Source organism: Lampris incognitus, chromosome 6 (genome assembly GCF_029633865.1).
Source record: "Lampris incognitus isolate fLamInc1 chromosome 6, fLamInc1.hap2, whole genome shotgun sequence".
NCBI classification, from domain to species: Eukaryota; Metazoa; Chordata; class Actinopteri; order Lampriformes; family Lampridae; genus Lampris; species Lampris incognitus.
In genome coordinates this window covers 10,409,479-10,435,888 of record NC_079216.1, presented here as the reverse complement: position 1 = coordinate 10,435,888, position 26,410 = coordinate 10,409,479, and the positions used below count along the sequence as shown (strand labels likewise).

General features: G+C 44.8%; 1 protein-coding gene across 1 annotated transcript in view; it reads left to right on the top strand.

Annotated features, from left to right (window-relative positions):
- The window catches only part of cftr (CF transmembrane conductance regulator), a 58,634-nt gene that overhangs the window by 19,270 nt on the left and 12,954 nt on the right, over positions 1–26,410 (top strand). The window contains exons 12-22 of the mRNA XM_056281208.1: positions 2,899–2,993; positions 4,563–4,649; positions 5,304–6,093; positions 7,837–7,965; positions 8,077–8,114; positions 8,541–8,827; positions 9,888–9,967; positions 15,965–16,115; positions 21,079–21,306; positions 22,568–22,668; positions 24,356–24,586. Of these exons, the coding sequence (XP_056137183.1) occupies positions 2,899–2,993; positions 4,563–4,649; positions 5,304–6,093; positions 7,837–7,965; positions 8,077–8,114; positions 8,541–8,827; positions 9,888–9,967; positions 15,965–16,115; positions 21,079–21,306; positions 22,568–22,668; positions 24,356–24,586 (2,217 nt within the window). The remainder of the gene's footprint in view (positions 1–2,898; positions 2,994–4,562; positions 4,650–5,303; positions 6,094–7,836; positions 7,966–8,076; positions 8,115–8,540; positions 8,828–9,887; positions 9,968–15,964; positions 16,116–21,078; positions 21,307–22,567; positions 22,669–24,355; positions 24,587–26,410) is intronic.

Below are 26,410 nucleotides of genomic sequence, written 5' to 3'. Positions count from 1 at the left end.
CATGCAATATTGACAGCTCCATTAACACACAAACACACACACACACACACACACACACACACACACACACACACACACACACACACACACACACACACACACACACACTCCTTTGTCCCTGCACAAGATATGAACACTAGCACAAGATGTCAACTTCAGTCAATTACCGACAAACGAGAGTCCGTGTTTTGAGGCTACACAGTATGTAAATCTACGATAATGACAAGTATTGTTCAGGTGTGGGTTCGGCTCATGAATTTCTCAATAGTTTGGGGTTGGGGAGACACCCGATGAAATGAAGTGTTTGTTAAACTGCGCCTCACTTCTTTCATTGTCTCGAGAATGACAGACGTTTTTTCCCCCCAGTCATTTATAATTGGCCTTTCTATGGGCTCAAGAGGATGGAAAACTACCTGGAGAGAAGTCTGTGAATGTTCTCATTCATCCAGGTCATGGTTATCCAAAGGAATTGAATCGAGTGCAACTGGACTTGGTAGATATCCGTGAAGACGTTTCGCCTCTCATCCAAGAGGCTTCCTCAGTTCGTGCCTTTCTGACTAGATGAAGCTAGTCTGACTGGCTGGTGATGAAACTCAGATATTTATCCTCTTTGGAGTCGTTATCAGAGCTACTGATGTCTGTTCTGATAGCTCTGGTAATAACTCCAAAGAGGATAAATATCTGAGTTTCATCACCAGCCAGTCAGACTAGCTTCGTCTAGTCAGAAAGGCACGAACTGAGGAAGCCTCTTGGATGAGAGGCGAAACGTCTTCACGGATATCTACCAAGTCCAGTGGCACTCGATTCAATTCCTTTGGATACCTGGAGAGAAAATACAAATGCATATCTGAGCTTCTCAACCACGGGAAAACTCACCAAGGCAACAACAGGGAGCTACAGGGCCACCTATGACTTCATTATCCAGACAGAGAGGAAAGTCTTGGTGGATTTGCAACTTTAACTCCTCTCTTTTGTTGACCCCCGTAGCAGCAGACAGAATAGACAGAATACCATGGGTGGTCCCCCACTGTCTTTAACAACCGGTGTTAGCTACTAGCAGCTAATTTGGCAGCTGCTTTGTTCAGGGTGAAACACGCAACATGCCTTTTTAACCACGCTGCCATCTTTTACAAGCTGCTAAACACGCTGTTAACTTAATCCCCCACGCCCACCTCTAAGGACAACGGAAGTGGCGGCTATAAAGGTAGGAGGTTTTTGACAATGATAGACTTGTTCCGTCACTTCATCCTCTCCTAGGCCTGAGCACCCACTTTCAATATGAACGATGCACCGCGCTCGCCGAATGTGGCCATTCTTTTGACATCCTCCCATGCTCCGTGTGCCATTTGTTCATGTGTTGGGTTGAAAGTTTCAAACTAAGCCCTTCCCCTTGGAACTGAATGATAATCACCAGTCGGACTCCCCGTCCAAGTGAAACGGATATCCATTACTTTCTCTTGCAACATGCGAGCACAGATTGACCTTTACAACTAACAGTCTCACAGCACATATGGACATACTTGGTATAAGGACTGCAGGACCTCATATAGTACTTTACAGTTCAAAAGGACAGGTGTTGCACCGTAGACAAAAAACTACACGTCACTCTGCAGCTAAAGATATACAGAGTTCAAGAAAGGAAAGGCCTCGAGCTCTCAGCAGTGGCGGACCAAAACGAAGTCTGCAAATTTGTTCCTGTTTCACATAGCAGCCCAACTCCTTTTCAGCTTTTCTCACCCTTTTAATTCATTGTGAAGACACTTTATCTGTGAATCGAGAGGGAAGCAACAAGGACGCCTCTCAAAAAAAACAAAAAAAACAAAAAACTGGGCGCCTGAGTGACGTGGCAGTCTATTCCGTTGCCTACCAACACGGTGATTGCTGGTTCGAATCCCCGTGTTACCTCCGGCTTGGTCGAGTGTCCCTACAGACACGGTTGGCCATGTCTGCGGGTGGGGGGCCAGGTGTGGGTATGTGTCCTGGTCGCTGCACTAGCGCCTCCTCTGGTTGGTCGGGGCGCCTGTTTGAGGGGGAGAGGGAACCGGGGGGAATAGCGTGATCCTCCCACGCGCTACATCCCCCTGGCGAAACTCCTCACTGTCAGGTGAAAAGAAGCGGCTGGCGACTCCACATGTATCGGGGGAGGCATGTGGTAGTCTGCAGCCCTCCCCAGATCGGCAGATGGGGGTGGAGCAGCGACCGGGACGGCTCGCAAGAATGGGGTGGTTGGCTGGGTACAATAGGGGGGTAAAGGAAAAGAAAAAACTCTTCTGCATGTCTCGTGTTGGTTTTGTCTCGTGTTTGTTCATTACATCTGACATATCTTCATCAAGGACTCTCGACCTTGGTCCTAGTTGCTCCGCTTCTCTGTGTTGTGTTTTGCCTCCTGGCTTATCAGTATTATTAGACACATTTAGCTCTGTGGTAAATGTAAATTCCCAAAGACCTAATTTCCAGCACATATATGTATAAGAGTTGAAAGTACGTCTGGGGTCTAGCTTGAGACTCTGTTCTTTACTTACACGTCCTTTTCCAGACTCCTCCTATGTGTACGACAGTGGAGTAAGCTTGATTTCCTCTACCATGTCCTCACATTACACCTGTGAACACAGAAAGATCATGTTAATATTCAGGAGAGAAATTAGTACTGAAGTGAGAGTCTGGGGCAATTCTTTTGACTTCAAGAGGAGATATTAGAACAAATATTGGAGGAAGATATGAGAGAGAAGGGTTTATTGGAAAGCGGGCACATGAGGTTTTTCTTGAAAGGATTTTTTTTTAGTCTTTTCTGTCTTTATGAAGTACTAACGGTTTGAGAAGGTTCCTGGTGTGGATGCTTTGCTATTACATGTGATTTAACTCAATCAATTTCTTGTTTTGTCCCCCCCCCCCCTCCAGGACCTGGCCCTGCTGCCTGAGAGAGATAAAACAGCCCTTGGTGAAGGCGGGGTGACCCTAAGTGGGGGTCAAAGGGCGCGCATCGGCCTGGCCAGGTAAAACCGAGGGCCTCTCTGCAAATCTCATTCCAGTATCAAATCAGCGGGCTCAAGGGCTGGAATATAGATTTCAGTCTTGACCGAACAAAGCAAAGATAGCACTGCAAATAGCCTGCTTAAATATCATGTATTATGGGACTAAACTCATCAGGAGAGACCATTATTGTCAGAGAACACAGATAAGAGATAGACCACGAGAGAAGTAGTGAAAAACAATAAAGACTTGAGCCGTCGCTGTCAGTGACTCCGTCCAGTCATCCATTAGGTGTGACTGTGTGCGGACCAAATGGATTTTTGTGGTTCTGCGTTGTCGGTCAATCTGCTTGTAAGGATTTGCTGTCCAGTCTGGTTCAATGGGTAGAGTGGTACATACACTGGCATGTTACGGGTTTCTACCAACGCCACCATGGTAGTTTATTATTCCCTGTGTAGGCACCAACACAACCAGAGCTAAGGGGACCAGTATCTTTACTGCCCTGCATGAAAGAGAATAAGAGTATGCATTAATTGGCATGTGTATTATTTAGGATTTAATAACTTCGACAATATTTCATACGCAGTCTCATAGACTCAATCTTTACTATTAAAAGTGAACATAATCATTATCTCTTAAGGATAACCATCAGCCGGAATCGTTCTTTTTTTGGACCCCCCCCCCCTTTACTCCCTAATTGTACCCGGCCAATTACCCCACTCTTTCGAGCTGTCCCGGTCGCTGCTCCACCCCCTCTGCCGACCCGGGGAGGGCTGCAGACTACCACATGCCTCCTCCAATACATGTGGAGTCACCAGCCGCTTCTTTTCACCTGACAGTGAGGAGTTTCACCAGGGGGGACGTAGCGCGTGGGAGGCTCACGCTATTCCCCCCAGTTCCCCCTCCCCCCCAAACAGGCACCCCGACCGACCAGAGGAGGTGCTAGTGCAGCGAGCAGGACACACACACACACCCACATCCGGCTTCCCACCCGCAGACATGGCCAATTGTGTCTGTAGGGACGCCCGACCAGGGACGCCCCATCTGAAATCTTTATCGGTATATGTCAGTTTGGCCAACACCAAATCACTTTTATGTGGCAGTGTGATAATTAATGGAAAGTGCTTTTTATGGCCCAGGCGCTCCATTAAACCTGTGTCCAGATGCCAACAGTCCGGCCCTCTCGTATCCCTGCCACGCATTATTTATTGGTTTACTGTCCTGCAGTCGGTTCACCGCCTCTTGCTTGAGGAAGCCAGCCCGTGTTGTTTTCACATCAGAGTTGGTTCAGTAACATTTGACTTCCTCATTCACACCTTTTTCAGATATACAGCCCACCTCACTTTCAGTCTCTCCCTGTCCTCACTCCCTTTTTCTTCTTCTTCATTTTTCCCTCTCCCTCTGCCATCATTCATCTCTCATTTCCTTACATTTTCTTTTCCCGGCTCTCTTGTCATATTCTCTCTCTCTCTCTCTTTCTGTCTCCCCTCGGTCTCTTCCTCTCATTTGGTATGTGTAAGCACACCGTCTCTCTCTTTCTCGCTCCTCTTTTTGACAGTGTGCATGTGTGTGGGTCTCTTGTCTTCCTTCAGGGCTGTGTATAAAGACGCAGACCTGTACCTGCTGGACTCGCCTTTCACCCACCTGGACATCGTGACGGAGAAAGAGATCTTTGAGAAGTGTGTATCCCAACAGAGACTCTTTCATGTGGAGGTGGGAGGGGGTGGGGGGCAGAGATGTGGGGCCAAACTACATTTGAAGTTCAAGGTCAAGGTTATTACTTGTTGTCCGTGACACACTTGGCTTGTCGTCGGCGTGTTATGGCGGCTTCTGCACGCGGTGACCTTTTCGGGATTTTTTTTCCTTTTTTGACGAGAGGAGAAAAAAAAAAGATAAATTATCGATTGTTTTTTGCCGAGGCTGTCGGCACTCCTAAAAAGTTAATGAGCTGGATGAGCTGTCAATATTAAGCATTCACACAAATGTAGCGACACAGGATTCATCAACGTGTCAACCATGGTGAAATTGTGCTAAATTAACAATTTTCCTACATCATTCTGTTCAAGTTGTTTTGCACTTGACTGCTTTCTTAAGACTTTAGTTTGACTGCCTGTAGTCGCTGCTTGTATCGACATAAATTGAAGACAATGAAAGACTTGATATTCATACAAATTACCATCCTAGCAAAAAGCTTTATACAATAAAAATATTATGAAATATTTTATATGATTAAAAAAAAATGGAAAAAGTTAAAACAATGCTGATCCATGTTGAAATCTGAAACAGCTTTTCCCTGAGAGCATCCACCTTATGCTGCCCATATCTTTACACAGGTGCCTTTGCAAACTGATGGCCTCCAAAACCCGTGTTGTGGTCACAAGCAAGATGGACCACCTCAAGCGAGCAGACAAAATCCTTCTGCTGCACAACGGCATGTGTTACTTCTACGGTTCCTTCTCGGAGTTGCAGGCCCAACGCCCCGACTTCAGCTCCCTTCTCCTCGGCATGGAGGCTTACGACAACATCGCCGCCGAGCGCCGCAGCTCCATCCTGACCGAGACTCTCCACAGGGTCTCCGTTGACGAGAGCGCCAGCTTTCGAGGCCCAGAGCCATTCCGTCAGTCATTCCGCCAGCCCCCGCCTCCAATAATTGTCTCGGGGCCCCAAGGGCTCACCGGGGGTGACGGTCACCCCGAAAAACGGAAACAATCACTGATCCTCAACCCCCTGGCGGCTGCCCGCAAATTCTCCTTCATCGGAAACTCCCAGTCAACCACAAATGTTCCCCAGTCCACCACGATAGAGGACACGGTTGACGAGCTGTCTGAAAGAAAATTCTCAGTAGTCCCCGAACACGACCAAGTAGAGGAGGTGCTGCCGAGGGGGAATATGTACCACAACGGGTTGCAGCGCCTGAACGGACAGCGGCGTCAGTCCGTTCTTGCGTTTATCACCAACGCCCAGGGCCAGGGGCGCCGGGAGCACCTGCAGTCCTCCTTCAGAAAGAAGCTTTCCATCACGCCGCAGTGCGAACTGGTGTCCGAGCTGGACATCTACGCCCGCCGTCTGTCCAAGGATAGCGTCTATGACATCAGCGAGGAAGTGGATGAAGAGGACATGGAAGTATGTGTACACAAATGAAATTAATATCATGTCAGTCTTTTTGGCGGATGTTCCCTATACAAGGCATCAGAATGTAGTGTAACGTGCATGGGTAAGTAGACACGTTGGTCCTTGACTAACGGGTCGGACCCTTTAGTCGACCGGTTAACGTTGTCGCTTGCGGTGCAGGGGATACGGGTTCGCGTCCCGGCTGTGGCGGTTCCCGGGCTGCCCCCCCTGAATTCGCTACAGTACATTTACCATGGGTTCCTCCCGTAGAACAATGGTCTCCAACCTAGAGGGCTACTATCCCATTCCTCAACCCTAATTTAAAAAACACCAGAGTCAGTGAATGAAGGTATCGGGCTGTGTTCAAAATCACACGCTACATATACAGTGGCGCCCCCAAGGGGTGGCCAGGGTCACCCTGATACTATCCCTGCCCCCACGAGTCGCATATGCAGAATATGCTTCTGATTATGCATAATATGCTTCTATCTGATATCTTAAATTAGGTGCTGTTCATTTAAATCAATAATATATAATTTTCTTAACTCTCATATTGACAGTTTTCCACTAGCCTATAAAGTATACTAACAACAGAATCATAGAATTCCCGAAATTCAGTCGTGGCTTTTGGTTTTGGTGTGCCACCCCAAGATTTTCAGTGGACCCATTTGCCCCCCCCCCCCCCCATGAAGCATTTCTGGGGGCGCCACTGGCTACATACCACATATGTGACCTTTCTTCCAGCGTACTACCATTAGTAGGGGAGTAAACGGTTCAACAGGACACACTACCGTTCCAACAAAGCCGCGCCATTTTCTTTCCGGTCTCTGCGGGTTAATGACGACGCGCAAGGGTAGATAAACTTCAGCCGGTGCGGTGACCCACATATATGTTTCTTTAAATGTAAAAATAAAGGATTTTAACTATTTTCTGATTAGCGTGGTGAGAAGTAATACTGTACCGTTGCGCCGGTTCGGGTTTTTGTATCGCCGCCTGCTATCGTTAGCCGTTATCGCGAAGTGTCGCAATGCATTGTGGGATACCTCTGCCCGCGTAGTGTCCAGTGCTCGCAAACTCTTTCTCTGCATGTAGCATGGCATCCAGATATTTTTTTCGCACACTATTTGACACATACTTTGGTTTTGGGCAAAAAAAATACTCGCATACTATTTTTCTGTACTAAATACTATACTAGTATGTGATTTCTTACTGTCTTGGTTAGTTAGCTAGTTAGCTAGCTAGTGTAAACTACTAATAAGACACGTTAGCCCCTAGCTAACGGACCTGACCCTTTAGCCGAGCGGTTAGTGATGTCGCCTTGTGGTGCAGTACACCTCGTATCGAATCCCGCACCAGGCAAGAAAATAACCGGTTACAATAGTATACTAGTATGTGATTTCTTACTGTCTTGGTTAGTTAGCTAGCTAGCTAGCTAGCTAGTTAGATCACTTGGGTTTACAGAATCAGGTGTGTTAAATTAGGGTTGGGGAGGAATTGTATGCTAGTGAACCTTTACACTGTACATTTGCAAATTGTGTTAACTGAACAAAAGTCCAACTTGAGTTTCAACTCTAGAAAAAGTATCAAGATTATTTTCAGTCTTCCAATCAGAAGTTAAGAACACTAAATTACAAATGTAAATGTAAAACCAATCGCATCTTGGATTTATTGCTTTATCTCATTTTCTGAGTAATTTACCAGCCACGTAACTATGACCGATACACAACATTTAAAGGGTAATCTGTACGTCCACAGCAATGCTTTGCAGATGAGAGGGAGGACATCTTTGAAAGCACCTCATGGAACACTTACATTCGTTACATCCTGACCAACAGAAACCTGGTCTATGTGTTAATATTCATCGTCCTCGTCTTTGCTATCGAGGTAAACATGTTAGCATCTATGTATTTTGTTCTGCCATCATCAGTTGTTTTTACAAATGTTGATTAGTTGAATCACCAGTAAATGGTCCTCTTATTTCTTTTTCGCTTATAGGTTGCTGGCTCAGTCATTGGCATTTACCTCATCACTGAGTAAGTACTGCACAGTAAAAAAACAGACGAGTGTCCCATTCAAAGTTGGGCTAGTATACCTTTAAAGTTATGTGGATTAAAGGAAATGTCATTCCTTTGGTTTACATTGTGATCTATTAGAATGTTTTTCAATCATGTAAGACGAACTTCTGAGGAAAGCGTGTAACGCCTAATCCGAGATCATTTTCATACATCTGTAATGCAATGCCAGAGTAAAACAGACTCAATCATGTGCTATAGAGAGCCATGTGTATGGGTCCCCCCCCCCCGACTGACACTATACCCGCTGATTTCATTAATAAGCACGCCTTCAACCAGACAGTAGAGGGATCATTGGTAAAATTTTCAGGCATATTATGTATCTGAAAGGTAGCAGTTAAAGGTCTGGATGGTGGCATCTCATTTGAACCTCCCCCCCCCCCCCAGTAAGATCTGGAGGGATGGAGCCAATCCCAATTCCCCCAACTACATCGATGAGCAGCACCCCAACGCCTCATCAATCCCCATCCACCTGGCGGTCATCGTCACAGAAACCAGTGCCTACTACATCATCTACATCTATGTGGCCACATCAGAGAGTGTGCTGGCCCTTGGTTTTTTTAGGGGCCTCCCATTGGTGCACACCTTACTGACAGTGTCCAAAAGACTGCATGAACAGATGCTGAGTGCTGTGCTGCGGGCCCCCATGGCTGTGCTCAACACTATGAAGTCGGGTTAGTGACTCCATGCATTTTCTATGTAGTTCTTCTTTATTTGCCAATTTTATATTTTTTCTGTCATTTCATCAATATCTTAAAGCAGGGAAATACAATTTCAAAAGTTAGCAATAACGGTAATTATCAACTAAGTCTGGTATTGATTTTCCCCCTTTTAAATAGTCATGATTTGGGGTGTCCAGGTAGCGTAGCGGTCTATTGCGTTGCCTACCAACAGGGGTATCACCAGTTCGAATCCCCGTGTTACCTCCAGCTTGGTCGGGCATCCCTACAGACACAATTGGCTGTGTAGCAGGTGGGAACCCGGATGTGGGTATGCGTTCTGGTCGCTGCACTAAGCGCCTCCTCTGGTTGGTTGGTGCGCCTGTTCAGGGGGGAGGATAGCGCGATCCTCCCACGCGCTATGTTCCCCTGGCAAAACTCCTCACTGTCAGGTGAAAAGAAGTGGCTGGTGACTCCACATGTATCGGGAGAAGAATGTGGTAGTCTGCAGCCCTTCCCGGATCCGGAGAGGGGGTGGAACAGCAACTAGGACGGCTTGGAAGAGTGAGGTAATTGGACTGGTACAATTGGGGAGAAAAAGGGGAAAAACCAACAACACGTATTTCCAGTGCAAAACAAGTTGTTTCACGTTTTTATTCTTAAATTAAATGGCATCGTCCTTGTACTAGAAATGTGCTCTGACTCATTTAATCTGAAAAACGTTTGAAACTGATGAAAATGCATTGGAAATGATCATGGCAGGTTTGGCAGTTTGATTTTTTTTTTTACCTATTTGAAGGTAAACTGTATTTTAAGAACTGAAACAAGACTAACTAATCTGCTAAGATAGCTGTTTTCTGTGGTGTTCTGTGTTATACAAAGGGATATGAAAGTGAATTTTATTGTCTTTCACTTGCTTTTCATACATGCATTTTGTTTTTCATTTACCTCTTTCAAGACACAGCCCTGCCCGGATGTCTGTAAAAGTTATCAAAATACTGCAACTATCTTATTCATTATGCAGTTCATTTATTTTTTGACTTCAAATGTTTAATATTGTATTGTACTTCAACAGGCCGGATCATGAACAGGTTTACTAAGGACATGGCTACCATAGATGACATGCTGCCTCTGGTTCTGTTTGACCTCATCCAGGTAGGGAACTACACGGAATCTGTGGTACCCATCTCTTTCACCTAACATCACACATTATATATCAGTAGTGTACTGTGGGGTTTCAGTCAGGGCCTTCAGTAACGAACTGCCTCCCCCGCACCCGCCACACACACACACACACGAATTTCACATGGGTGCTGATACAGCCAACACAGACACCAAAATACACTATAAGCACTACTGCATCAACACCAACAAGTCAACTGACCTTTTAAAACCACAACGCACACACAAACCACTGTGCACTATAGCAGCTATTGCAGCACCACCATCAGATCTTCCTTTATGTCACTCAGCAACCAGATTGCACATGCACACCACATGGCACAAAAACAACAAACAAGTTTTCACAGTTGATGCAGTGTAGTTCACCAGTTACTTGCCCAACTTCAACAAATTCACTAAAGTATAGCCACAATATTATCAGTGTACAGCCTTCAGTTCAATAAGAAAAATGTGCACACCAACTGGAGTTGAAGTTCCACCTCATTTGAGAGACTTGTTGCAGCCTCCTCTTGCAAAATTCATCCAGTAATTTAGTCCGTTTGGGAGAACGTATGAAGAATGCAGACAGTCCTCCCAGATTCGCAAAAAACACGATTGGCAGCAAGATCATCAGTAGCTGTGAATGCAGCGGCCATTGTATTTAATTTGCTCATAACCCACCAAAGGCTCAAGCTCAAAGTTGGTGACGACACCGGGAGCTAGCACCAATGCATCACAGGGCCCCTGGGGAGTTCTCGCAGTACACATCAAACTTTGACTGGCTGATGATACGGTCACTCAAAGTTGTAATCAGTTTGCAGCTTTCAACGAACAATACCACTAGAGCTGGTCCAAGGAGCTGTGATGTGTTAAGATGACATAGGAAATCCCTGCTCAGCCCCACCAGAAAACAATTGATTTCAGACACATTTCAGGCACACTTCCAATTTAACTATGAAAACTAAAATTGTGATTTTGATTTTGACAGGGCGAGCAGAGAAAGCCCCGATGGCCCTGACAGCCCACCACTGCATATTATCCATCTTACATTCATATTGATGCATACATGCTCATATTTCTTAGACAAGAATCACATCATGGCCAATATATATTAAAGACTGACATGCCCTTTCTGAACACATTTTTTTAACACTGGGAGTTTGAATCATAACTGAAAATAGGCATGGTTTTATGAATTCAAAGCTATTGGCTACTGTCTTCCTGGGTGTTTGTGTGGGTGGGGCTCGGTACCGCTCATCACTTGCTGTAGAAAAAAATGGTGGTAGGCCTACGGCACGGAAGTGCAATACAACTTGGCGAATAATATGTTCGATGATACAAATAACTGTTAGATAGATAGACATTTAAATAAATAGATAGATATATAAATAGATAGCAATATGCCCTAGCAAGATCGATAACAAATTCTCAGCAAAATAGCACAAACTCGCATCTCGCTACGGACACACCCTATATGCAAATTGACTGGTGTCTACGTATCCAACGGCACAATTTGTCATTGGACACCATCTACAGTCAATCACGGATCTCTCTCGAGTGGCCGCAGACACGCTTTTTTGGCCACTGAATTTCTCCGTGGTCACATTCCAACTCGCAACATAGCCTATCAATAGGAATTTTCAGATTTTGATGTCAGTATCACTTTAAGATAAAAAACAGTTATCAGTTACTGGTTGTTGTATCACAGCATTTATTTTTCATGGTGTTGCGAAGGACATACCCAAATCCCTATCCATTTTATTCATTCTAGTTTTCTAGTTTGCTCGCTGTCTGTCTCCAAGTTAGTCCCCTTTATGACCAATCAGCACAGGTTTATCTCTATGTTTATATCACTAAAGCCAACGAGTTAATGTATTTTTTTCATATATTCTTCATGCAACTCTGATTCACTGAAAAAAATATTTTCTTTCCGAATTGGAACACATTTATGTAATGAATGTGCTACTAGACCAGGGGGAAAGCCTGTGATACCCCAGTTCATATGGTGAATGCCACAGATGCATCTATTAGTCGTTGAGTTTACCCACCGAGAACTCTGCTGATGTTAAACATCTCACTCTGCAGTTCAGACACCACATTAAACTTACAGTCTGCAACTAACTGGACAGCTAACTCCTTTGCTCCTAAAATTACCCTTATTAGTCTTTTAGCTAGCTGCTGTCCACTATGCAACTTTGGAGAGCGAAAGAGCGAATGCTGAAATAAGTAAATTATTACAGTAACTGATACGTTCACCTCAAAAAGCAGCACCCAATGTTTCCAGTCTGGGTCATTTTTTCCCCCCAATGGTCTTTTTATTGCTTTTCAGGATTTAAACACAAACATGCAAAAGGAAAGATAAAAAAAAATTCCATGCTACAATAATGTTGACATATCAAGCTGCATATAAAAAATAATAATAAAGGACACAAAAAAGAAAACAAAGGGAATAGCAAACAGATAAGTGAGTAAGGACTGTTGGGTATCAAGCACGTTCAAGTGTAAGAGAGAACCGCAGGCCTTGCACTATCCTTAAGAGCGTAATCATTCAGAAATTACATTGTTGCTTTTCTTGAAAAAAATCCAAAAAGGGACCCCAAATTTCATAGAACTTCCCCCCTGACCCTGTAAGGAGTATTGAGTCCTTTCAAGTTGCACACATTTCATTATGTCTTTGAGCCATTGGAAAGGCTAGGGGGGGCAGGTCCTTTCCACTTCAGTAAAATTGCACAACGTGCTAAAGGAGAGATAAGCACGCCATGTAGCGAATATTTCTCTGGTGCAATTCCAAACGGTGCTATAAGTTGGTCTGAATCTATTATAAATTTTAAGACTTTGGAAAGGGTCTCAAACACAGACCTCCAAAATTGTTCTATGCTTGGACATGTCCAAAACATGAATAAGAGAAGCACCTGCATTTAAACACTTTTTCACATTTATGGCTAACCCTGGGGTAATATTTTGATAATTTTACTTTAGAAATGTGGGCCCGGTGGACCACATTAAATTGAATGAGGGAATGCCATGTGCCCACTGAATAGGAATGTATCCTACGAAGAACTGATTCCCAGATGTCCTTGGAGATATGTGTACCCAGATCTTGCTCCCAAGCCTCCTTAATAATGGTTGAAGGGGCAGTTTAGGCTTGCTCTAGTATTGCGAATAGCAGAGACTGCACCTTTAGCCGATGGGTTTAGGGAAAGAAAGGAATCCAAAGGATTGCCAGGCAGTTTCAATGGGAAGTTTGGTACGTAATTTTGGACGTAGTGCATAATCTGCATAAATCTAAAAAAAAAGAAAGAGAAAAGTGATTTGGTTCAAATCAAACCTTTTTGGTAACTGTTCAAATGAGGCAAATGCAGTACCTATAATTAAGTCCTGGAGACACCTCAGCCCCCAACTGCGTCAATTCCAATTCAAATAATTTTCTCTAAATTCTTCTGGAATAAATGTTTATAGCAGGGCCTCCCAATTAAGGGCCCACGGACCACGTTTAGCCCACACTCCATTTGCTTTGTCCTGCCATGGGATTTGACAAACTCATGCTTATTTTCCTCTTATTTTGAAAGTGCTGTAAAATCCTATCCATAATGGCTACGAAACGTAAATCTTGTGCAGCTAAAAAGTACATAATCTGAGTTTTATGGCAATGTACAGCACAGCGCTGTTCAGATTCCCTATTAAAATTATGTACATCTTATCTACAAAGAAACAGCATTCTCTCTCTCCTGCTCTGTCCCCTCCATTTTTCATTTTTAACTTTTTTCAAAATAATCTTTACACAACAAGGGAGTAATAATCATAACATATTGCTTATCTGAAGTATATGAGTCAGCCAGTCAAGATGGAGTGATCGAAAAGAACATTTAAAAAAAAATTGGCAAGGTGACTGTTTTTTTACAGAAATAAATTCAACAGCAGTTTGTCTCATTTGCAGACAGAGAGGGGCTGTTTTGAAAGAATATAATATCCATCGTCATTTATCCGTCTTGAGGCGGACAATACAGCTGTTTTCAACTTAATTTTCTAAAGCACCTTGAGTTGCATGCAAAGCTGTCTTTCTTCTTAAATATGCTTATGCCCCCCCCCAAAAAAGCATATTGAGGTTTTATGTTTTTGACAATCATCTCTGCAAATTAATAAAATTGTTGTTAAGCAGATTAAAGAGTAGTGTTTTTATTATTCTGAAAATTTATTTTAATTTAGAATGCTAATTTGCTATAAAATATAATACATTTTCATGTAATTTAATTTCACATAACATAAACATTTATTTTTGGCCTGTGGCCCTCCATCCAGATTAATTTTTGGCCCTTCATATGAAAGAATTTGGATACTTCTGGTTTATAGTGACGTGTCAAAAAGATCCCCAGGTATGTAAATTTGTGTGTAACCACCTTTAAAGGTAGATTTAGGTACTGCTTTGTTGATCGGAAAGAATTCACTCTTGTGCAGGTTTAATTGGTGTCATGAAAATTTGCCATTTTTTTTTACGTAGAGAGAGGATTACTGGCAGTGAGGTTTCTGGGTCTGAAATATACAAAAGTAGGTCTTCTGCATATAATGACACCTTATGTTAAGTGTCATCCCTCAACACGCCCCGCACCTCCTGACACTCATGCAAGGCAATTACCAGCAAGCAGTTTGATAGCTAAAACAAAGAGTGCCGGATTCAGAGGGCAGCCCTATCGAGTGCCACGATACAATTCAAATGACTCTGAATATAAGCTGATAGTACTGAAGGCGAACTCTACAAGTATCTTAATCCAAGAAATGAGAACAGGGCCAAATCCAAACTTTTCTGGGATAGCTAGTAAGTAGTCCCACTCTACTCTCTTTACATATGTTTGGTGTGGGAGAGCTGGCATATTGTCAGTCCAGTTGTAAAATCTTTTGTAAAGTTTTGTCACTTTGAATAAGCTTTTGGAAACTTCCATAGGGTACGGTCACATATGTGCAAAATTAAAATTGGCAAATATGCGCCTTCCGTTCGCTTCCATTCTATGCGAGCAAAGGGGCAAATAAAACATTCGTTTCCGGTGGTGAAGGAAATTTGCATTTTTGCTTTGCGTGGAGTTCAGCCTTGGTGAACTTTGACCAGTGAATCCACAGCCTCAACCAGTAGCAAAAGAAGTGTGTGTGGTTGACCCCACTTTGCATCACATCCTGCACTGCCCACATTCAGCATGACAAGATACGAATTTCACCTCAGCAGGTGATGGTCATTCGCCTGCATTCATGTATGTGTGACTAGCCTTATGGGTGAGGCTGCACCCTCCACAGTGTTCTTTACACTCCAGAGAAAGGGTATCTGTTAAGACATAAATTTCACGAAGTCTATGTCTGTTAAAGGAGATTAATCAAAGTGCCAATATCTCCTAGAGTTTGGCAAAGACAGGTAATTTTGATGGTTATCCTGCCCCTATTACATGATCTCCATTTGGCTGGTACAGCCTGAAAACATCTGCAAAAATCACAGCTGCAAAGACTACACCCCCTACTGTCTCCAGTAATTTAGCTCACAAAAAAGAATTGCAATTGAAAGATTGACTGTAAATTATTTTTGGACCAATTTACAATTTATCATTATGTTAATTCTTTCCATACTTGTGCCAAGCAGCTTTTGTAAGTCCTTTTTTTATGATTTCATCCTACGTATCATAAATTCCAGATTAGTAAATTTTAGACAAATACATAGCACAACATAGTCCCAGAAAGTTTAAACAATCATAGGAGATTACATGAAAGTCAATTTATTCTGTTTGGAAATGACAGCTTGAATAGTCTTAAAAATGTTTAAATAAGGAAACCCCCCCCCCCACCTAAAATTGCAAGCAGCTAAAAATGACAGACACTGCTGGCTTAGTCAGAGGAAACCCATCGTGCTTCAGACTTGAAATTAATCTATTTCAACAAAAACATTTTTTAACTTCATCCGACATCCTGTCATCCATCCAACCTTTTTTCTCTCTCCTTGCTCCCTCTCTCCAGTTGACGCTGATTGTCTTGGGGGCCATCTTCACTGTGTCCATCATGCGACCGTACATCTTCATCGCTGCCATCCCATTGGCCGTTATCTTTGTTGCCCTGAGGAAGTACTTCCTGCGAACTGGACAACAACTCAAAAAACTGGAAGCTGAAGGTGAGATTGAGGGAAGCGTTAATGTGTATGTGTGTTTAATTTTTCATGTGTATATATCTGAAAGTGCATACATAGTCTGGGTAGCTTTTAAGCTTTCATCTCTTCCACAATCTAAAAACGAAAACTCTCAGCAGAGCAAATACAGAAGGTAACTCCTTATTATACGTATTATATTATATAAGTTGTTTAAAAAACATCAGCATAATGACTGTTTCTGTTATTATGCTGATTTTTCATGGACAGGAGGATGACATTAAAAACCCACTGTACCAGCAAGTATCCACCCTGCTGAAGTGCCTTTGAGCAAAATGGTAAATCCCTACCAGCAACAAGAATGATTTTCTCTTAGCGGCTGAGCATTTTGTGCTTCCTGTAGAACAGGGCAAGGAAAATTAGAATTTTTTGTGTAGGGGTTTTCGGTATTTGGCAATATACAAGAGAGATAAAGAAAAAAAAATGAAGAAGAAAAACCTAGAATGGCTTTCGGAGACAGACTGAGTTGTAGGTCAGTGTACCAACACACAACATATTGGGTGGGCCTACAAGTTTACTCAAGCCTCAGCCTTAGCCTGTAGCAGTATCAGGACAAAAGACTTCCTGTGTCTAAAGAAAACCAAAACGTTTTAAGTGTAAATAATGCTGGTGAAATTGGGAACCAGGAGGAGCAGAACTAGTCAGGGGAGGTGAACAGTAACAGCATTGTGATGATAAAGCACAATTATGACACCAAGAAGTAAAAACACCAGAGGAAAAATCAATTCAGGGCCAACAGAGGAAGTGAGAGCTGATGGCAGACTGTTGGACTATCTCACACCTTTCCCATCTATCTGTCAGTGGGTAGCGGTGCCAGGGGCTCGTTTGGGGGCAAAGTTCAAAGCTGAGGGTTAAGATCACCCCAGAGGTGGAGGACACGGCAGGAGGATGGTTGGGCTGCCTCAGAGGGGCGGGACCAGTCAAAGGGAGTCCAACATTGCCTATTGGATGGCACAGCGGACTGATACTAAACCATCCTGATACTGGGGTCCTAAAAGGATCCAGAAATGGGATTTTTTTGTGGTTCTTTTCATACTTTGACATACAATCCCTGGAGATTATTGTTCTCCTGACTTTTAGTATTTCAGCACTTGTAAAGGACAAAAAGGACAATTTGAACTGGTTTAGTGTGTGTGTGTGTGTGTGTGTGTGTGGGCGCATTGTAACTAAATCTGTAACCGGATTCTGTAGTACAATATAGGAAGTATCACTCAACAGCACAGTGATGAATTGATGAAATGATCAGGAAAAAGTAATGTTAACATAGAATTGTCTCTTCATATTAACGTTTTACCAATGACTAGCCTTTGGTTTGACTGCTGATAAGTTAAGTCATCTAGCGTGTTGGCTTTCTTATGGATTTTATCCCAGCTAACAGAGACAGATACTTGAGTCCTTCTTGGATTAAACCTACATTGGCTACACTGGATGGCATGGTGGCGCAGTGGTTAGCGCGGTCGCCTCACAGCGAGAAAGTCCTGGGTTCGAGCCCCGGGGTAGTCCAACCTTGGGGGGTCGTCCTGGGTCGTCCTCTGTGAGGAGTTTGCATGTTCTCCCCGTGTCTGTGTGGGTTTCCTCCGGGGGCTCCGGTTTCCTCCCACAGTCCAAAGACATGTAGGTCAGGTGAATCGGCCGTACTAAATTGTCCCTAGGTGTGTGTGTGTGTGTGTGTGTATGTATGTGTGTGTGTGTGTGTGTGTGTGTGTGTGTGTGTGTGTGTGTGTGTGTGTGTCAGCCCTGTGTGATGGCATGGCGGCCTGTCCAGGGTGTCTCCCTACCTGCCACCCAATGACTGCTAGGATAGGCTCCAGCATCTCCGCGACCCTGAGAGCAGGATGAGCAGTTTGGAAAATGGGTGGATGGATGGCTACACTGGGGCCGGCACAGTGGCGCAGTGGTTAGTGTGGTTGCCTCACAGCAAGAAGGTCCTGGGTTCGAGCCCCAGGGTAGTCCAACCCCAAAGGTTGTCCTCTTTGTGGAGTTTACATGTTCTCCCTGTGTCTACATCGGTTCCCTGTGGGGGCTCCGGTTTCCTCCCACAGTCCAAAGACATGTAGGTCAGGTGAATCAGCCATACTAAATTGTCCCTAGGTGTGAATGTGTGTGTGTGTGTGTGGGCCCTGTGATGGACTAGCGGTCTGTCCAGGGTGTCTCCCTGCCTGCCGCCCAATGACTGCTGGGATAGGCTCCAGCAACCCTGAGCAGGATAAGCGGTTTGGATAATGGATGGATGGATGGCTACACTGGATGCTCCCTCCCAACCACATGCCATACTCTAGGGATACTTCCTGTATTAAACAGCCTTTTGCAGGAAGAAGACCAGAGTCCCCTCCTGCTGTATACGTGAAATCTGACACCATGACACATAACGACTAAGTGTTCCATCAGGATTCAAACTTGGAATTTTTTCCAATAAGATCAAAGTGCAGTGAGGATGTTGAGCTAAAATTTCCAATCATTTAGCCTTGAGAGAAACCACTATGTACGAGGTCTGTGCCAAATTATTTGAATTGGTATGCGCTGTTGTGCATCACAAAGCATTATTCTCCACTTCAGCAGACATGACGTCTGACTTAAAACACAATGGCAAAAATGGTTCATTCTTACTTCCATTGTCTGGATGCTTTGTCTTTCAATTCTTCACAATTGGCTGCTTGTAATGCATGTGAGCTGGGGAAATAAAAATGTTTCCAACTGTCGCACTGTTTGTAAAAACACTCTGGATAACAGCATCCGCCTATAGTGGGAAAAAATGTCCACAGAAAGCAGTACAGAGCGCAGTTTTCAATCGCATAAAAGCAGAACAAGTTTTTCAAATTAATTGTAGGTCGTTTCACGCCAGTCCACTGAGCTGTTCAGCTCTGTCCGGTACAAAAGATGAGAAAAGAGGTCATTTAGGACTGCTGACAAAGGTACCGCTGTGTGTTTTGGACTCTCTACTCCTTTGATGGCTGTGTCTCATGGACAACCAAAGAGGCGTTTCCGTAGCCAGCATGGGCACGGCGGGGTCAGAGAGAGGATCAGAGCTGGGATTTCCTCTTGCTCTTTCCTGGTTGTCATTCTGTCTCTGGCTCATGGTTTGGACGCTGTGCCATACACGGCGCACAACGGGAGGGATTGGGGATTATGCAGTTAAGTATTTACCAGACCAATTTTTTTTTTCTTTAAGAACGGTAAATTGACATCGAGTCAGAGACGTTACCGTTGCATAGAGGTCCATGAAGAACATGTCCTTGGACAAAAGTGATGCTGACTTGTACACAGTGATAGACGGCATATGGACAAACAAAAAAAAATTTTTTTTTAATTGTTGATTTTAGCTAATTAGAAATAAGTTATAGTTACTCATTACTACAGCTACATACGACTTTTAAGTCTTAGCTTCTTAAAACGAGTAGCCCCAATCACCTGTCTTTGAGATATTAAATTTGACATTGTTGTGTTTTTATTTCTTTTATTTATTTATTTGTTTACTCTTTTCTTTTTCTTTTTTTACAAAATGCATGTACAGGTTTGGTTTGAATCAAAACTTCCAACTCCAGTTCGACAATGACCACTGTGAGGAACACAGTCTCACCTGTTTGTGATCAGTGTTTAGAGAAAGTACCAAAACCATCAGCTTTAATGTTTCCTTCCTCACATTTATACGACTTCCTGGCTGGGGCGACGAGTTAGAGACAAAAACATGGGCTGCAAGGGCGTCCGGGTGGCGTGGCAGTCTATTCCGTTGCCTACCAACACGGGGACTGGCGGTTCGATTCCCTGTGTTACCTCCGGCTTGGTCAGGGGTCCCTACAGACACAATTGGCTGTGTCTGCGGGTGGGAAGCCGGATGTCGGTGTGTGTCCTGGTCGCTGCACTAGCACCTCCTCTGGTCGGTCGGGGCGCCTGTTTGGGGGGGAGGGGGAACTGGGGGGAATAGCGTGATCCTCCCACGTGCTACGTCCCCCTGGTGAAACTCCTCACTGTCAGGTGAAAAGAGGCGGCTGGCGACTCCACATGTATCAGAGGAGGCATGTGGTAGTCTGCAGCCCTCCCCGGATCGGCAGAGGGGGTGGAGCAGCGACCGGGACGGCTCAGAAGAGTGGGGTACAATTGGGGAGAAAAAAGGGGTGAAACAAAATCAAAAAGAAAAAATATATATATATATTATATATTGATATATGTTGGATTATGACGAAGCTGTAGGGAGGAAATACTTTGAAACGTGTGTGTGGAGCAAATGCAGTTGGTACACATACAGTATGATGCTGTAAACGCTCCAGCAGGGGGAAAGACAGCCAAAGGCTGCTACACTTTGGCTGTGACTCATTGTAAATTTGTCCATTGTCTTTGTGTATATCTTATCCTCTCTTTCTCTTATCGTCACTCCATTTTTTTCTCCACTTAGTGTCCTCACTTTTTGTCTGTTCTTTCATTAACTTGTCTGCTGAGATGTACTTTAAGTAAGGGATAACCCACTCCGAGTGTGTAGTAAAGGATTTAAACACACACCTTGGAGTGGGTTATCCCGTTTATATCATGGTCACATGCCAAAAATTTCAAATAAAAGCATTCACTTATTTATTTTTTTTGTTATGAAAGAAAAGTTAGCCGCTAAGCTAAAGCTCTGAATGTTTTCTGGGCTTGCTACGAGTTCGGCATGTTGCTATGGTTACACAGCATCTCTGTGGCCAGCATATGGATTTACAACAGCGATGAAACTTGAGCTGAATTACGTGCGCATTATGCGGTTTTAACGCACACCCTCCAGCCAATCAGAAACCAGTATTCTCCGTGACCGCGGTATGCACAGAAACAGTGCTGCCAAAGCAGTTTAAAATACACGACATTTCCAAATTCTCCTTCATTGGCCTCCCTCCCTCACCCTCTCTTTTTCTTCCACCTTCCCTCTTCCCTCTCATCCCGTCTCTCTCCCTCCCTCCCCCAGCGCGAAGCCCCATCTTCTCTCACCTCATCATCTCACTGAAGGGCCTGTGGACGATCCGGGCATTTGGGCGGCAGAGTTACTTCGAGACGCTCTTCCACAAGGCGCTGAACACACACACAGCCACCTGGTTCCACTACCTGGCCACGCTGCGCTGGTTCCTGTTCCGCTGCGACATCATCTTTGTCTTTTTCTTCACGGCCGCCGCCTTCATTGCCGTGGGAACCAACCGTGAGTGATGGGGTTGCGAGTAGATGGGGGAAGTGGTGTGGGTGGACATGTAGATAGACTGGTGCTATACCAAAATGTGTGACCGTCAAAAATCCTTACCGGGGTTGAACTACAAGTGAGGATCAGGCCAAAAGAGTTCGGCAGTTGACTCACAAACATCTCCAGCCTCCTAGTTAGGTTTAGGTATGGGTTTGATGTGGTTGAGGTCAGGGATCTGGGGTGGCGGTCATCCCTCAGAAAGATGGAGATGGCCTTTCTGTGTGTTCGGGGCAACTACAATGTTCACAATTTTCAATGGTCGCAGATTTTGGTATAACACCGGCACCAAGGGGGTTGAATAAAGTGGGTTCTGCTGCACTGTGGAAAAGGTGGTGGGCAGAAGGCCTTTTTACTCAGTTTGAATCTGTGCCTGGGAACCTCTGGGGGAGGGGGGGGGGTGAGAAACTAACTCCTCTAGTAACTCAATGATTACAGCCAGCTTGCCCTTCAGCAATGCAGTTAACGCCAAACCATTGTCACTGCTGCTCAGTGGCCAATCCCGTATGACTGTAGTTGCACTGGACAGCTCCCAGAGGCCAACGAAGGTTGTAGTGGGCGTCTACCAGGTGTTTGATTGTGTGAATATGAAGCACTGCAAAAAACACACAGGCTTGACAAACACATCTGGTTGGGGAAAAAAAATAGTCCAAAGGGACCAGTTCCCAATTTCCTGTAAGCTGCCAGTGACTTGTGACATGAACTGGCTGACTGTTGTGATTTGACCACGGCACTTGGTCCGAGTCCAAAGCACAGTGTAGTGAAGTACCTGAAGGTTGAGCACTACTGGCACACACCCGTGTGTTTTGAACATCTGCTTTCATATGACCTGCCCTCTTCAGTGGTGAGCCCAGATAAAGGGATCGTCATAGTCCAGTGTTTTTCTTCCAAAACATGAGCAAAGTTTGACTAAGATGGGCTGTCGCTGTATTTAATGTAATGAAATATAAAAAGGCAGGGTAGTCTGTGTGTGTGTGTGTGTGTGTGTGTAAATCTCATGTTGTTACGTAATGCCCTGTCTGTTTATGCTGAGTAGATTAAGAAGTAATTTTAAGGCCCATTGGTTTCCAATAGAGCTCGTTCCAGTGCAGCTAAATACCTGAGTGATTCTCTGACATCAAGGTTGGCCAGCTTTTATTGTACAGCTGTCATGTCACTTCCTGTATATCTGTGTGCATGTGTGTGCATGCGTGTGTGTGTGTGTGTGTGTGTCTGTGTTCCACAGAGGACAAGCCAGGGGAGATTGGCATCATTGTGGCCCTGGCCATGCTCATTCTGGGGACGTTCCAGTGGGCTGTCATCACCAGCATCACCGTGAACGGACTGGTATGCAGCCTGCAAACTGTACACACACACACACACGAACAAACAGACTGGACTATCATCACTCACATCATGGTAGATCTCAAGTTGGCATTCAAATACCACCCTGTCATTAGGTTGTCATGAGTATCTAAAGTGTGCACACGCATTAGCACACGAACACACACTTTAGATCGTGTCACATCCAATGCCACACAGCAGGAGAGCCTTTGTCTATGTTCAAGCTACTTTTTTAAGCATGTCCTCTGTGCCGTTTCACATTCGTACAGTTTTACACATTCCTACCGAGCTGCTCAGTTCAACCGTGATAGTCTACGTCTGAACAGCTCCAATGGAGCGGTTGGGTTTGTGATCGTTGTCCCTCTTCCTCCATCCCAAACCTCCAAGCCAGTTTTGAGATTTGCACGGGCGAATATGCTTGTGTAAGATCCTCCCTGTGCTTTTTTGGCAGGTTTTCTGTCCAGGAGTGTTAAATATGTACATTTCCTCAACCTGTGCTGTGTTCAGGCTTCTGGCAGAGCTTATCAAGGTGCAGGACATTTTGTTCAGAAATGGTGTCTCACTCCCAACCCCCAACGCACAAACATCTCACATGCACATAAAGTTCAATTTATTCACTTGTTTTTGTTTTTTTGACAGGCTCACAAAATACACAAAGCATGACAAAATGTTTTACATAAACACACCGTGACTTGATGTTCTGCTGCTATGAGAGTTTAGTCGGTTGCTGTCTGACTTGTACAGCGGGGGAGGGACTGTGCTCCGCTCACATTATTCATTCACTGACCTGTTTGGAAGGTCATCGCCTGTGACTGATAATGCATATGTGAATCAATTCATGATGAGTCATGAATTAATTCATGACTGAGCTCGATATGCAAATGTAAAACTTGTTGCCTGAAGCTTAGGGACTTATCTTTGGTGCTGAACTTTGATGTTCTGGTAAAAAAAGATTAGACGGGCGGTCTATTCCGTTGCCTACCAACACAGGGATCGCCGGTTCGAATCCCTGTGTTACCTCTGGCTTGGTTGGGTATCCCTATAGACACAATTGGCTGTGTCTGTGGGTGGGAACCAGATGTTGGTATGTTTCCTGGTTGCTGCACCAGCGCCTCCTCTGGTTGGTCTGTTTTTTGGGGGGGGTAGACTGGGAGGAATAGCATGATCCTCCCACGTGCTACGTCCCCCTGGTGAAACTCCTCACCGTCAGGTGAAAAGAAGCGGCTGGCGACTCCACATGTATCAGAGGAGGCATGTGGTAGTCTGCAGCCCTCCCTGGATTGGCAGAGGGGGTGGAGCAGTGACCGGGACAGCTCGGAAGAGTGGGGTAATTGGCCGGATACAATTGGGGAGAAAAGGGGGGAGGGGGGAGATTAGACAATCATGAACATGGTTCACACAATTAAGAAACCACTGGACAAACTACTGTCACTTTATGTATTCCAGAGATAACGGTACTTTGCCCAAACTAAGCTTTGGCACTAAAAGAGACCAGCCCTTTGTGTCAAGGCCCTCGTCCTCCCTTGATGTTAGCAGCGTAACCTTTCAAACCACCTTTTTAGCACCTCTTCCCAAATACATGTTTTTATATGTGATGATGTTCCAGCTTCCACTGTTGTTCCACTCTGTCCATCACTATTTCACCGTTGCCTCACCATCCCCTCTGCTCTCTCCCTCGCCCTCCAACCAGATGCGTTCGGTGGACCGGGTGTTTAAGTTCATCGACCTGCCCTCAGAGGAGCCGCTACTTGGTCGGAGGAGGGCCAAAGGAGGCCAGGACCTGGTCATCGACAACCCCCATGCCCACGAGAGTTGGCCCAACCGAGGACAGATGGACGTCCAGGGGCTGACTGTCAAGTACACGGAGGCCGGCCGCGCTGTGCTCAGCGACATCTCCTTCACCGTGGAAGGAGGGCACAGCGTAAGTCCAAATAATGAAATAGCGAAAGTGACGCGACGAAGTGTGTGTATGGCTGTGTTTAGACTGCCTGGTACAAGTGACAGAATTCCAGTTTATTTGCTCACATGGGCCACAGATCGAATATGTGATCAAATATCGTGTAACTGGGAAAAGCACATGGACTGGCTATTTCAGGTTATTGCGAATTGTACGTCATTCAAAATATGACACTCTTACAACCTCGTTGCACTTTCACTGACGTGGTGTACACGTTGTTGTTTACTTCTGCATCGGTGGCTAAACTCTCGTGTGGGCTGACACATGCTGGTTGTTTTCGAGTGCAAACCAAAGAATTATGGTGTAAGCAAGGGAGTTGGATATGGGTCACTTTTAAAAGTAGATGCAAACAGGTGGTCAAAAAAAAATCAGATATGAGCAAAACAATTGGAACTGAGCATCAAAACCCGTGGTGTAAACATAGCATGAGTTTGCTTTTGTGTGGATGCGTGATCCTGAATTCGTTCATGACGGGGGCATACAGCTCGTGCTGTTGAATATTACTGGTGTTTCCAAGTATCGTGTTTTTACCTCATTAGATCTCCACAAGATCACGAACCCCAACTTGATTCTGTTTGACGTCTGAATTTTTTCTTTGAATTTGTTTGTTATTGGTCTTGGATGAGGACAGAAATTCCTGCACCGGTGGATGAAATTTGCGGTGGGAAAGTTAATGAGAAACAGTTTTAATATTTACTGTTGATGTGCTTTTGAGCAGAACGCACTATCCAGACTGCAGCCAAGCTATTCTGCAGCCTATCAATATAATCTGTTTACTTAAATTTTACCAGCCTCCATTAGAAAACACTATGGTTTAGAATTGAACTGATGAATGGACTGTTTTTCAGACAAACACCTACATGTACATACAATAGCCCCGTGTAAGCTGCCATACACAACCTTTTTACCTGCCCATCCGGTTTTGAGACACCCAGATGATGTTAGTTTTGAAAAAAGTGACCGGAGCTCATCTTAGAGGAAAGAAAAAAGACATAAAGGGAGAATATCCCATCTTTCTGTCTCTCTATTTCCTCCAAACAGTGGCTACAGCTTCCCCATAATGAGTCCTGGGGGACAGCGGGACCTACTAAGTGTTAGCACTTGAGCCTAACCCATTAGCTAAGGCTTGTTGTTAATGGTCTGTTTGTTGATGCCGGCCTGGGAAGGATGGTGACTGGCTTTTAGATGAACTCCCTGGTGTAACGGGGGCAGTCCTATGCTGTTCTATGCTGGTCAGCCTGCAGCACGCCCGTCACTCTCATCAGTAGCTCTGCGTTGTGTTCTATTTTGGGTGGGGCCCCAGGTGTTGTTGGGGGGCCCTCAGTCTCTCATCATCATCATCATCATCATGATCAAGGAAGGAGGGGGGACACACAGGACTCTATTTGGCCCACCTTGCCATTTATTTTGGTTTCAAACCCTTCGACAAACGTCCAGTCCTCCAGCGGGAGCGGTGTTTCTTACGGACGTGGGGGTCGAAGTTCAACCACTGCCCGGACTTCACTCGTGTGCGTTAGAAGGAGAACCCGTCCATGGGACTCCGATGTAAGAAAGGTTAAACAAGTATTTTATCCCACAGCTTGCAGTATCTTCTTACAGGGATACTCAAGGTTACGTTCTCCTCAACCAGCAAAACTGTGCTACGGTAAGAAACACGCGTGGCTCGGCTCGATCGCTGCTTGACACTCCCCCCACAAAACAAAAATGGCCTCTCCCGCGTTCCCTCTTCCGTGTACCCACAAGACCTCTCTCTTAAAGCGACAGTACACGTATATGACGGTCGTTGTA